The sequence below is a fragment of the Salvia hispanica genome, chromosome 1 (genome assembly GCF_029641045.1).
Source record: "Salvia hispanica isolate PSC_SH4W2 chromosome 1, Shi_PSC_v1, whole genome shotgun sequence".
Lineage (NCBI taxonomy): Eukaryota > Viridiplantae > Streptophyta > Magnoliopsida > Lamiales > Lamiaceae > Salvia > Salvia hispanica.
The window spans coordinates 59,425,244-59,439,431 of NC_142692.1; the positions used below are offsets into that span (position 1 = coordinate 59,425,244).

Below are 14,188 nucleotides of genomic sequence, written 5' to 3' on the forward strand. Positions count from 1 at the left end.
GATCCAGCTATGGAGAGGATTTCCGCTCAATTGAGGATATGGAAATGAGTATGACCTTGAGTATGACATTCTACAAATACTTCAAAGCGCAAAAAAAGAATACGCGTGGTTGAGGAGGAGCGCCATGTGCGCGTACTTCAAAAGATGTGGAAAACTATCTTTATTATTAGTGAACTCTCAATGAAGTTGCAAGTCTGTTCAATTATCTACGAAGCTTTTAGAATTTAAATATTGTGTTATTGTATTTCAGTTTGACAAGTAAAGAATAATGAATAGTGCAAACTAAATGTTCGGCATGAGGAGAGGGTCTGGATAAATAGCATACATTGTAGGAGTTCCGGCTGAGACAGAAATGAGGGAAAATGAAAATAATGAATAATGAGTATGACATTCTACAAATACTTCAAAGCGCAAAAAAAGAATACGCGTGGTTGAGGAGCGCCATGTGCGCGTACTTCAAAAGATGTGGAAAACTATCTTTATTATTAGTGAACTCTCAATGAAGTTGCAAGTCTGTTCAATTATCTACGAAGCTTTTAGAATTTAAATATTGTGTTATTGTATTTAAGTTTGACAAGTAAAGAATAATGAGTAGTGCAAACTAAATGTTCGGCATGAGGAGAGGGTCTGGATAAATAGCATACATTGTAGGAGTTCCGGCTGAGACAGAAATGAGGGAAAATGAAAATAATGAATAATGCAAACTAAATGTTCAGCATGAGGAGAGGGCCTGGATAAATGACATACATTGAAGGAGTTCCGGCCGAGATAGAAATGAGGGAAAATGATAATATGGACCGAGTCGTGACCTCAGATTAGATGCTCTAAAAGACTACGGAGCTCCTAACAAATCATATTTGTCCACATCACCGAGTGGGCCCAATCAAACAAAAACTGGCGCACAACCCACGTTGGAGCGTGTTCGCACGCGCCTCCGTATTCTCGCGGATCATCTTTTCCTTTTCTTCTAACTTCCAATATATATATGGAGTACTTTTCCTCAAAAAAAAATTCAGAAAATTTCATGGAATTTTGGTTGTGAATTGTGATTCAAACAGGAACCAGATTCGGAGCCCCGATTGGAGACCCGGAGTGCAATTCCTTTATACATCTCGTCTTTCTATATTTAAACTTGCCGATTTTGGGGGAAACGAGAAAAAAAGGAAACTAAACAAAATTCACATTTAATTGCGAGAGATCTTTGGAGAAAATGTCGAAATCGCCATGGGGAATCGGCGCCTGGGCTGCCGAGGCCGAGAGAGAGGAGGCCGAGCAGCGAGAAGCCGAGGAGAAGGCGGCCGCTGGCAGTTTTCCTAGCCTGAAGGAAGGCGTGAGCACAGCCAAGCAGAAGAAGAAGACGAAGATGACTCTACAGGAATTTAGGGTTATGCCGTCTCAGGGCCGCGGCCTGACGCCGGAGGAAATACTCCGTCTCCCGACGGGGCCGAAAGAGCGGTCGGCGGAGGAAATGCAGTACGGCAGATTGGGCGGCGGGTTCTCCAATTACGGGTCGAGACCCGGGCCGAGCGGGCCTAATTCGGGTCGGAGGGAGTATGAGGGCCGGAAATCTTATGGATTTGAGGATGATGGGCGGAGGGGACCTTTGCAGCAACCTAGGGTTTCGGAGTTCGATCAGCCTTCGCGAGCTGATGAGTTGGACAATTGGGCTTCGATGAAGAAGCAAACTGCCCTGCCGGATCACGATTCGCGCGAATCCAGGATTTCTGGCAAGTACAGCTCACTTGGGGGAAGCAGCGGTGGTGCGTCGCGTGCTGATGAAGTGGACAATTGGGCGTCTATGAAGAAGCCTGTGTCACAGTCGAGAAATTCGAGCTTTGGCTCTAGGCCTGATACTGATCGTTGGGCCCGTAATGAGAGTTTTGGGTCTGGATTCTCGAAACCTGAATCGGATTGGTGGTCTCGGAGTGAGCAAAATACTAGTTTGAGTTTGAGTTCGCCTACAATTGAGGGTGCGGAGGGGGTAAAGGTTAACAAGCCTAATCCTTTTGGGGTGGCGAGGCCAAGGGAGGAAGTGCTGGCAGAGAAAGGGTTGGATTGGAAGAAGATGGACTCGGATGTAGCAGACAAGAAACACTCGGTTAGTGGTGAGAGTAGGCCCACAAGTTCGCAGTCGAGTAGGCCAGAGACTCCGCAGTCGAGCAGGTTGGAGGCGCCTCCTTCATTGGGTGAAGCTGTAATGAGGCAGAGACCGAAAGTAAATCCATTCGGGGATGCCAAGCCTAGAGAAGTTATGCTGGAGGAGAAGGGCCTGGATTGGAAGAAGATTGATCTTAAGTTGGACCGACGTGTGGACAGGTAGTAGTTAATTTTGCAATGCGTTTCGTTGCTGTTATTTCATTTGGAAAGGTGTGGTTTCTGGGGCTGTAATGACGTGGAAATTGTTTGTTAGTTAATGTCCATTTTGGTGTGATAAGTGCAAGCATGGGGAAGGGCTGTTGAAATATTGTGAATTTTATGGGTAGGGCTTTGTTTGGAATGATAATGTTGGAGAAGGGCTGTTGGTTTTGGGACAACTTAAGGGGTTTTGTTGAACAAATGGTCTCTGTTGTTTCGGATCATAGAGGAATTGCCACAGATTTTGATCTTTTTAACGGACAAACTTTTCATTTGGTTTGTTTAGTCACTCATTGACATCTGACAGAGACAAGTAGAATATTCGACTAAATGTTTAAATTTGGAAATAAATTGACGCATCTTATTGAGAATTTGGGAGTTTAGTAAGAGATAGAAGGAAGTTAATATGCATTTAAAGCTATTGCAATGGTGCAGCCAATTAGGAGTGAGTATGTGAGTATTTTTAAGTCCTTAAGAGTTTAGTTCTCATATTAGAATTTAGTTATTAATTATAGATGTTGTAATGTGTATTCCGAATTTGTATATAAATGCAATGAGACTGAGGAGGAAATATCTTTATAGTGAAAAAGTCAACTTTGGTAACTTAAATATCTGTATACATTCGGTACAAAAAATGTATAAGTCTTGAAACCATGTTGTAAGTATATATCCAGTAAGGAGCATGTATTACATTAACTCCAAGGCGGTGTTCGATTTGCAAGATAAAATAATACCAATATACAATCTGGGATTGAGTTGTGAGATTATTTTAGTCATATGGGGTTAGCTATGACTAATTATCCTATGATTATCCATCTAGGATTGAGTTGTGGGGTTGAATCTCATGAACCAAACACACAACAAATTTAATCTCGGATACAATCTTGCAAGCCGAACACCCCCCAAGATGACAATGCCAGTTGCTACAGTGGTCATACAAAAGTGCAAAGCTAGAAGGATTTGGTTTGTTCTGTTCTTATGAATGAGAAGTTCGGTATCAATCTAATCTGGTTGATTTGTAGAGTAAGGTGGAGATGTGAGCTAGTGGTGGATCATGGATGGGAATAAGGATAGGGGTAATGGGCTGCAGGTGTGGTGGTTTATAGGTGATTTTTGTAAGTCTACTATGTATTAAACGATATAATTTGGTTCAAGGCAACACAAGATTGGCAAGTGTTTCCATATTGTCTAATGGAAATACAGAATTTTGTTTCCAAGAAAAGGCCTAGAGGAGTGCAATTCATTTATTTTAGCCCAGGCTGTTTCTAGATTTATGCATAATTCACATCAGTTCAGATGAATGCAGAGCTTTCCTTTAAGGTGTCACATTGCTTTTGAATCTATTGCACCATGTTCTGGTTGGCAACACTAGTAGGTATATATACGGATGTAATGGTAATTTTACTGTGTTATGTTCTTATTGTTGTACGAGAGAAGGTGCTGATACTGTACTATCTTTAATAGTTGTAGTCTATTGTGGTATCAGTTAGTTCATGCTCTTGATAGTACTTAATCTGGTAACTTGGTTTCATCTATATTGGCGAAATTGGTGTCAACTCTTTTACCTATAGTGATACTGAAAAAAAATTAAAATAGTAAAAGCTTAAGAGATGGTATTTTCAGGCCTCAGGCAGAAAAAGAGAAAAATTTGAAGGAAGAAATTGAGCAACTTAAAAGGGAATTGCTGGAAAAAACTGGTGAAGAACAAGCTGGTGTGCAAGATCAAATACATAAAAAGGAGCAGGAGTTGGAACTTTTGGTCTCTCAGTTGGATGACAAAGTTCGCTATAGTCAAAGAAATTTTGAGAGGCAAAGCCCTGGAGCTGTTCGGGGTGCTGGCTTTAATGATAGAACTCCTTCTCGAACCGGATTATATGAGGGTAGATCCAGCTTTCATGACCGGCCTCCTGCCTCTGGACAATATCAAGAGCCTAGAGCAGGCTATCAAGAGAGACCTCCAACTCGTCCAGGTGCATATGAGGATTCAAGAGCTGGCTTTTCTGAGAGACCTCCTTTTCAACCTGGGGCGCATGAAGATCCTGAAGCTGGGTCTAATGAAAGACCCCATTCAAGGCAGGGAGCCTATGAAGATAACAGATCTTCCTATTCTCAGAGAGCTTCTTACACAGATGGAGCATATCAAGAGCCCAGATCTCCAGATGGCAATGGAAGGCCTCGTTCACGCGGCTCTGTGAATTCATGGGCAAGACCAAGTGACGACAGAAGATATTTTCAAGGAAGTGGAGGCAGAGTATTTTCAGGCAGCAGAGATGTCGACAGGTAATGTCTCTTTAGATTTTTCTGTATTTCATATTTTCTCCTGCACTTGCGATTAAGTGCGACAGCTCTGACTACTATAAGTCTTTCGGAGCTTCTTGAAAGTTTGCCTTTTGTTGATGTTGGCTGATGAATATATTTTGGATACTCCCCCCGGTCCCCATTAAATGTCCCATATTTGACCGGGGCGGGTTTTAAGAAATTGTTTGACTTTGTGAAGGAAAGTATGTAGAAAAAGTTATTGGAATGTAGACCCTCCTATTATATATTAGTTTTATAATAATTGTGAGTAGAATGAGTTAGTGGAACGTAGAGTCCATTTACTAAAAGTAGTAAAAGTGAAATAGGACATTTACTGGGACCGTCCAAATAAGGAAATATGGGACATTTAATGGGGACCGGAGGGAGTATTGTTTAGAAAAAAGAGGTGTGTACTAAATTCAAGACTTAACCTCTATCTCTAATTCAAGGGACTTATTGATATGACTGTCAAAAGACTAAATATAGACAATATTAAAAGGTAGCGTGTAGACTTCCAGCATTTAAAGAGAGAATTCTAAGACTTCTAACAATTAAAAAGATACTTCTAACTCTTGATGTGTATCATATTTGATCTAGTGATCTTTGGTGTTTATTAACTATCTGTTTGCACTTTGCAATCAACGAGTAAGAGAAATGCCATCATTTAAAAATAATTTGTCTATGTTGTAGTCCTTTGGATTTCCGTACATTTGGATTTTCTTTGTTGGGAAACATGGCTTAGATGAGGGTGCTTTTATTTTCTGCACTACTACAATTCTCACTTGCATAGATATATTTTATATAACTGAGCTTCTAGTGGGTTGATTGCACGGGATATCTACTCGTAAGTCAATAATGCCTGAAAAACTAGTCCACACAAGTCTCTATGATATCGGGAACTCTATGCTACCTTGTGATTTCCATTCGTCATGCTAAAGAACTTCTTACACGTAGATTATAACTCTTCACTTTTGCTGAAGTTTGAACTCATATGATCCTCGAGTTAGGATAGATCTTCCCCTATAATATAATTTGTGGTGACATATAACATACGATTGATCGCAGTGCTTGTGTCATTTGATAGGTCAGGGTCGAGGTGGTGAACTCTCAAACCCGATTCTCCCAGGACTCAATTTCTTCCGGTCGCTCTTTGCTCGCTCTCTCTCTGACTAGTTAGATGCAATAATACATTGACACCCCTGTTCCTCCTCATTTCATGATTTTTGCAGTGAGGAATGGAGCTGGAAAATCTTAATTCTGATAACATACAACTCTTGCATTAATTGTTGTTGCATTTTGGTGATGTATAAAATTCTCATTTCCCCTCACCCTTTTTTGTTTGTCATTTTGTGGTGGGATCAAATATCCATCTTCTCCAAAAAAGGGACATTGTAGGGCAAATCCCTTGGAATATATTTGTTTGCTTACACTATTCCTACCTCAATCCTAATGTTGCCTGATGATTCTTACTTTTAATAACAGGCAATGTTGTTTCCATTTTCTTGCTAAAAATAGTCGATAGTCGCCATCCTGCTATGCTTATTCTTCATCGTCGTCTTCTTGTTTGAGGCTAGCAATTGTTTATAGCTAGGGTTTATATATTAACAGATTGGAATAATGGGGCCTTTTGTGTCTTTGCCTTCATCTTTCTTATCAGATTCAACGACTTGGAGGAGGCAATGAATTCCATTTGGGGAAGTGGTATATGCTGCAATTGGCTCATACAAATAAATTATTCTAAAATAAATCTTTTATACATGCTACTCTCTCCGTCCTACAAAAATATGTACTTTTGGTTGGATATGGATTTCAATGCACAATTGGTATGTAAAGTAAGAGAGATTGAAAGAAAAGATAATTAAAGTATTGTTAGTAGAGAATGAGTTTTATCTCTTTTGAAAAAATATTGTTAGTAGAGAATGAGTTTTATCTCTTTTGAAAAAAAAGACTTTTCAAAATAAGAAAGTGTATACTCTTCACAATCTAGATACGTTTTGACATATCGTAAAAGTTTACAGAGTCAGCCCGTAAATTTCCATACCTTAGGAAATAAACGACACTTGTGTTGTATAGCACTAAACGGATTTAACAGTGACATAAGTATTTCTTGGCTATTTGCTGAAAAATGAGGTCTTAGTGATTTTAGTTTCTTAATCATTGTTAATATAAGATTAAGCATATACTCCCTTCGTCCCTAAAAATTTGTCACCTATTTTCTTTTTCATTCATCCCTAAAAATTTATCACCTTTCACTTTTATTATTTTTAGTAGTGGACCCCATATTCCAATAACTCATTCTCACTCACATTTTATTATAAAACTAATATATAAAAGTAGGACCCACATGCCACTAACTTTTTAAACTCACTTTCAATTGAAAGGAGGCTTCATCATGTGAATCTGTCGTACGATTCTGCGCTGCAGACGTAGCCATGGCTTTGATTGTATCTGTCATTTGGCAGACAATGCTCAGTAGGAGGCTTCGTCATGTGAATGTTCTGAAATCTCTCTTGATTTTTTTGATGTTGCAGCTGTCTCTGCAGCTTCTACTTGTAGGGTTTCGTTTGCATTGGTTTTTTTTTTTATGAGGATGCATCTGATTTGATTCCCATTATGAATAACCTTTTCATACTTTGCAATTTATGTGAGGAATTTTTATAGAGCTTTCATTCCACTAGTGAAGAATGGAGATCATACATTTGGACAGGGATTTGGGGCTCCAATCAACAGTTGAGATTCTAACTGTCCATTTTCAAATTATTACAGATAAAGATAAACCCACACATATTTTAGATTATCATTAAAAATGTTACTCCCTCCGTCTGCGAATAAGAGTCCCGTTTTTCCATTTTAGTCTGTCCGCGAATAGGAGTCCCGGTTCATAAGTACCATAAATGGTAAAGAGGCCCCACATCTCACCAACTCATTCCACTCACATATCATTTAAAACTAATATATATAAGTGAGACCCTTATTCCACTAACTTTCTTCCACCTATTTTTCTTAACATTTATTAATATCCGTGCCGGAATGGAATGAGACTACTATTCGTGGACGAAGGGAGTATAATGATGTGACCTATAATAAGGTTTTAGTGTAAATTCTAGCAATTGCAGAATAAAGCATATGTATGAGCTGCACATCAGTGGCAGGTAATGATAGACAGGAGTAGTATTTTTCAGAAAAAAATATTCGGACATGCCAACCTTTAACGATGACAAACACCATCATAAATTATTGAGGGGTATCAGATTCTTTGTTTCATTTGAACTTTTTTTCTTTTTCCCCCTCAAATAATTCTTAGTTTATCAATAAACAAGAAACAATGTTAAAAAACAACAAGAATCCTCTGTTTCAGTCAAACTTGGATATACCAAATTGAGCAAAAACAACAAGAAAATCTCTAGCAATTGAGAGCTGAATCATCATATCTCCATTAGAAATTCGTAACAGTTTGAGAGATCAAAAAATGAACAAGTTCACAATCTGCAGATGAATCCATTAGCTAACACCAAAACCTTTGCTTAGACAGATAAACAGCCAGCAACAATGATGAACCAATCCCCCGCCTTCAAGGGGGTGTAACGCCCAGTCATAGCGCGTTTATGTAATTATGTAACACCCTAGTTACAACAAGTAGTTCCTAGCCGAGCCTGTTTTCCCCTCACTCATTCCACTGATGCTATCCATTTGCAAGAAATCGAGCCAAAGAAAGATTATATACAAAGCTCAATCTAAAAAGTCCGAGATATGTCCATATTTTTCGTTTTCTCAAAAGCTCGAAGGCAAGAATGATATAAGCATGTAGCATGGTTATAAAAACTTCACACTGCAGCCATGGATTTGGTTAAAGGACACTGTTTACCCGGGAGTCAAGCAGAAGCTTGCTTCCCCACCTGTACAAAAGATACACGGCCTCATTCGCGTAGTTTCAGCCACTCTCTCTTTCTCTTATGCAATTCCCGGGTAGAAGGAATTTGTATTGGTCAGCTGCCTCCAATAGATATGCAGGGAGATGAACAGCCGAGTAGGAATGTGGGATTGGCCCCATCTTCCCGATTATCTCCTTGAACGTGTACTCCTCAGGTAGCATGTCAAACAAATCAGCCCCTTTGCAGATCACTTTCTGGATTCTCTTAGGGCTCAGGAAATGAGAGAATCTCACTCGATCCACGTGGCTGTAGGCTTTCATCTTGAATATGAACTCACTGATCCGTCTAAAGCAGAAGCTACAATGCCACCCGGAATCAGCCAAGATCTCATCAGACTGTCGATAGTGAGCATATCTAGTCTTTCCAGACTGGTATACGTGGATGGACGCCCTCCAGCTGTTGTTATCAAGAAAGAACTCGAATGAGTACAGATAGTTCTTGAGGCGAAGATGGAGAATCGGGGGTATGTCATCACACCACCTCAAGAGATTAATCGTGTGCCTGCTTGGGATCTCATCAACATCCGACATTATCAACAAGTCATCATCTTGTATCCCAGCTTGCTTGAGAAGATAATCCAATGCATATCTCTGATACGCCTCTTCAACGAAAGGGTTCTCACCTCTCTTGAATCTCCCCGGGACTTGTCCGTACGTTAAACGAGGCTCAACAAATTTGAACTGGTCACGGACAGCCGAGAAGAGGTAAGGCTTTGGCAGCCCGGTGAAGGTGGAGTTCGACTCAAGGAGGACAAACTCTGTCACATACGGATACAACTCTTTCCAACGCATCTTGAGGATGTCGACCTCATTGCTGAACAATACTGCATCATAGACACGTCTAGGATACTCACGTATTCCCCAACCGTGAAGCTTACACAGATTCTCCATAGACACATTCTCGTGATAGTAGTGAGGTCTCTCGAGAAAAGGCTTAGGCGGGGACTCCCATAATGGTCTCAGAAAGTAAGTGATTTTCTGGCCGTGGACATATATGACTAAGACACACGTTGGGATCAACAAAAAGAGAAATAGCAATGCTTTGAAATCGAGGCCACGAAGAATACATCTCAATCTAGCCATGCTCAAAGGCCTTCCTGAATCCTACAGTTTTTACAACCACCAAACAATTTAGGAAAACTGCAACAATCATATAAAAGTGTTCAACACCAATTCTAACCAACATATACACAACTTCCACATCTTGTTTTTTTCCTTTTTTTTCAGTTATTTATATATGGACCTCACAAATTGCAAATAAAGAAAGAATATGACTTCCGCATTAGCATTTTCAAGGAGCTCAAATAGCTAGTTAATGGCTTTCAATATATTAACGAAAACCATCCAACAAATCACAGAATATTTCCTGCAAGCATAAGAGCAATACAACTGAATATTCAAGAACAAGAGCTACATAATAAATTCAGAAAAGGACATTCTATTTGGATCCCACTCTAATAAAAAACCAGAAATAAATCAAACTAAAAATCACAGGATCTTAAAATTTCGCTTAGCTGACATATTCTCAGAAATAATTACATAAATGGGAAAATGTGATCTAATCCCTCAACAAAAGACACAAAACAAGGTCCAAAATTACTCTAATCAACAGAAACTTCAGATATCCTTCATCCTAACAGCCAAAACCCAAAATTATGTTTCACTAATTATTCTGGTTTATAAAAAAAATGGTTAAACAATCGAAAAGCAAACCGAAACAGTACACAACAAAAGGGGAAGGAAGAAAAACCCCACTCCATTTGTGCCATACATTAACATAAAAAAAAAACCCCAAAACAATAAAGATGAAATTTTTACCTCATCGCCACATATATCATCAGATTTCTTGGAACAATTTCGAGATCCTCCTTCCGCCACCATATTCACCTTCTCCCAAATTCTTGAAACACCGCTCATCTCTCTATCTCTAGCTCTATCTAAAATCACCCAAAATTTACTCTCTTTATCTCAAGATCAACAAATGTCGACCCAAATTAAATCAAACAAGAACCAAATGAGATCAACCTCAAAGTTGGAAACTTGACCTAACGTAATTTCCAGACCCCTCGAATAAAGTTTATACTATCAGAAGTAAGAAGCAATAAAAAGCCCCTCTGCGAATTACCCAAAAGAAAGATTTAATTTTTAGACAACGGAATAAAAATTGAAAGAGACAGAGGGATAAATCATAAATGAGTATATGCGTGCTTGGTTAGCACTGGCGAATGTATGGCAGTTGTCAAGATTACAATGAAAGCCGTTTTCTCTGTCTTTTTACAGACAAATTTGGGAAGCATTTAATGCTATGGAATGGAATGGTTGATGTGACTAAATTATCCTTGTGGAAAAGGATATTGGATTGCAACAAATCCATGCACCAAATTTTGTATGAGTAATGATAAACAACTAAATTTTGTACAACCAAAATAAGGTTATATTAATAATTTAATGTATTAATTATATATTAAAATATAAATATAGTAAATAGATAAATTAAAAAGACTTATTAGCATTTAACCTCATTTTTTATATTTATATTTGAATTTTCTTTCTATTTTTTTAATAATTTGAATTAAAGTATGCACTAATTATATTTATGGTTCTAAAAAAAATAAAAAAATTATACAAAAATCATAAATATATGACCACAATATTATGCACTATCCATGTTCTATATATGCATCCAAATATTTTAATTAAATGCATAAATAAACCTAATTTTTTTGTCAAATAAACTAGTTTTTGGTTGTACAAAATTTGGTCATATAGGTTTGTTGATTTTGTATAACCAAAAACTAGTTTATTTGTATAAAAATAGGTTTATTTATGCATTTTATTAAAATATATGGATGCATATATAGTACATGGAAAGTGTATAATATTATGGTCATATATTTATGATTTATGTATATTTTTTTTAATTTTTTGGAACCATTAATTTTATTTAGTGCATACTTTAATTCAAAATTTAAAAATAATAGAAAGAAAATTCAAATATAAAAATAAAAATGAGGTTAAATGCTAATAAGTCTTTTTAACTTATCCACTTACTATATTTATGATTTTAATATATAATTAATACATCAAATATTAATATTACCTTATTTTGGTTGTACAAAATTTGGTTGTTTATCATTACTCGATGGATTAAGGTAGGCATGGGTAATTTGGTCTTTTCATGGAGAAATTGGGCCTCCCTGTGGCGTGTCCATTGACTTGCTCAAGACCGCGTCTCCCTTACTCAAGTAAGTCAATGGAAATGGAGAGCTCAAATCTATGTAGAGGTAATCCGACAAGTTCAAATTTATTAACGAGTTAAGATTTAGATTTAGTCATTTAGACACGGAGATTAGGGCTGCTTAACCGGCCGGTTCCGGTTCTATCCGATCCGGTTTGACCGGGTACCCGGTTACAAATTTTCATGAATCCCGGAATCGGAACCGGAACCGGATCCGGTCGGTTCCGGTTCGGAACCGACCGGGTAAGAACCGGCCGATTCCGGTTACGAACCGGATCTGATTTATAGTTTTTGATTTTTTTTTTAAAAATAATTCAACATCTAGAAATATAGCAATTAATACCTACAAATTCAAATAAACACACAAAAATACAAATCAACAAGATAATAATATTTATCATCCAATACCTAAAAATAATAATTCAATTAATACCTAAAAAATATAACACCTAAAAAATAAAATCAACACAACAAAATACTAACTAGTATACAACCAATATTCCAATAAGATAATAAATAAGAGTAATTTAGTTAAACTTACCGTAAGATTAAGATCCTATAATATTATTATTTATTAGGGAAAGTTACGTAGTATATTTATATTTGATATTCATAATATTATTAGAATTTAAAATTGAAAATCTAAAATTGATTTATTATTCGGTTCCGGGTAAGAACCGGTCGGTTCCGGGTAGAACCGGAACCGGAACTTTTTAGAAACATTAGAACCGGTACCGAAACCGGAACCGGTTCCCGGTTCCTCAATTACCCGGTCGGTTCCGATTCCGATTCCGATTCCGGGTACCCGAGAACCGGAGAACCGATTAAGCAGGCCTAATGGAGATAAATGATTCATATTTCTTACATAATAGCAGTATTTCCCTTGGAGACGTATCAAAATAAATGAGATTTTTTAGGCATTTTCTCTTTTAATTTTTTATCTCGTACTTTATTTTTTATCTTATTTTATTTACTTTCTACTTTACTAACAAAATCTCATTTTCTTAAATTCTGAATCGAAAAGATTTATCTCTCCTAACAAGGGACTGAGAAAGCAGTATACAATGAGACTCACACAAATAGTAGTGTAATTAGAGATGTCCATCAGATCAATTCATAAGGTTTTGTTTCGAGTCAATCTTACTCAGATTGTGGTTAATTCAGGTGCAAACTAAGTAAGTTATGATAATTATTGGACTAGAAATTTTCAATCTTAACCTTAAAAAATCGGATTTTAGAGTTTCGAATGGGCTAATCAAACAGCTAACGATAAAAATAACATATGATAAGTATGATACATTATAATAAAAACTAGTATATATAATAAAATATTTAATTGTTATATTTTATAAATATATACTTAAATTTATACATGATCAATATGAGTTGTGATCAATGTCGAACTCTTCTTAAAGACCGAACTAGAAACCAAATTAGGGTCCTTCATTTTCTTAATCTTGTGGTTAGGATTAATTTACAATTAATTTAATATTTTATTCAATAAAAACTTGCTAGAGTAAATAATGAACTATATTTACTAAATAATGAACTAAATGAACATATGTTATGAAGTAATTTTTTGCATTCATTATACACAGAATTTACTTCAACTGAAAGATAATTATGTCATAACACATTATGAATTAATGAACTAATGAAATGAAGTAATAGCATGACTGGATGTGTAATAAACTAATGGAATACTGAATAAAATAATAAATTAATGGAATGAAGTAATAAACTAATGGAATGAAGTAATAGCATGACTGAATGAAGTAATAAGTTCAGTTATTTTGAGGCTTGTAATGCTTTGCAAAAGGATGTAATTGCTGCCTACGCAAATTATCCTCAAGCCAATCCAATCTGAGGTGACAAAGAAAAAAGAGGATAGTACTAAATTCATGGCTTCTGCGACTATAGCCCTTTCTATAGTCTATAGTTGGGAGCCGGTCGTTAACTAACCTTCCTTGCACTCATCTTTATCCCCGACTATATAGTAGTCCGTCTTCCAAACCCGAACCCGCTGAAAGTAAAGTAAGAAGTCCCACTGCAACTATTCATCTAAGCGTTTATTCCGCTAGTCTGTGAAAGGTAACTGATGCATCGAATGCCTTTGTTTGAGACGCTGTTAGATAGGGCAAACAAACGAAAATGCTGAAAGCAGGAAGCATCCGACTTGTGACGAATTCCCTATTAGTTGGATGAATTGCACAAAAAAGAATACGCATCGTAAGAGCAGACCTGATTGCACTAGTATTAGGGCAGGAGTAGGCGGGATAGATGCCAATTCCAAAACCACATGGAAGCAGCAGGATTGACCCCAATTGAATCCATAGTAAAGAATCGGACATGGAATGCGCGGGAAC

At 37.2% G+C, this 14,188-nt stretch overlaps 2 protein-coding genes across 3 annotated transcripts; one reads left to right on the top strand and one right to left on the bottom strand.

The window, feature by feature from the left end:
- The first annotated feature begins 1,003 nt into the window (after window positions 1–1,003).
- LOC148934235 (eukaryotic translation initiation factor 4B2-like) lies at window positions 1,004–6,530 on the top strand. 2 transcript variants are annotated; one of them, XM_089067557.1, is made up of 3 exons: window positions 1,004–2,316; window positions 3,979–4,635; window positions 6,311–6,530. In XM_089067557.1, exons 1-3 carry the CDS (start codon window positions 1,211–1,213, stop codon window positions 6,513–6,515), a joined length of 1,968 nt encoding a protein of 655 aa, XP_088923683.1. In that variant the 5' UTR covers window positions 1,004–1,210; the 3' UTR covers window positions 6,516–6,530. The 2 variants fall into 2 exon arrangements, with proteins under 2 accessions (XP_088923683.1, XP_088923689.1); XM_089067563.1 differs by lacking the exon at window positions 6,311–6,530 and adding an exon at window positions 5,738–6,097.
- Window positions 6,531–7,981: 1,451 nt separating this feature from the next.
- On the bottom strand, window positions 7,982–10,860 carry LOC125204361 (uncharacterized). Its single transcript, XM_048103007.2, has 2 exons — window positions 10,403–10,860; window positions 7,982–9,688 (listed from the first exon to the last, which is right to left on the bottom strand). Exons 1-2 carry the CDS (start codon window positions 10,499–10,501, stop codon window positions 8,585–8,587), a joined length of 1,203 nt encoding a protein of 400 aa, XP_047958964.2. The 5' UTR covers window positions 10,502–10,860; the 3' UTR covers window positions 7,982–8,584.
- Window positions 10,861–14,188: the final 3,328 nt, after the last annotated feature.

Coding starts and splice junctions, on each gene's coding strand:
- LOC148934235 (XM_089067557.1), top strand. CDS start 1,211: ATGTCGAAATCGCCATGGGGAATCGGCGCCTGGGCTGCCGAGGCCGAG. Junction 2,317..3,978: donor TTGGACCGACGTGTGGACAG/GTAGTAGTTAAT, acceptor TGGTATTTTCAG/GCCTCAGGCAGAAAAAGAGA. Junction 4,636..6,310: donor GGCAGCAGAGATGTCGACAG/GTAATGTCTCTT, acceptor CTTTCTTATCAG/ATTCAACGACTTGGAGGAGG.
- LOC125204361 (XM_048103007.2), bottom strand. CDS start 10,501: ATGAGCGGTGTTTCAAGAATTTGGGAGAAGGTGAATATGGTGGCGGAA. Junction 9,689..10,402: donor ATGATATATGTGGCGATGAG/GTAAAAATTTCA, acceptor TAAAAACTGTAG/GATTCAGGAAGGCCTTTGAG.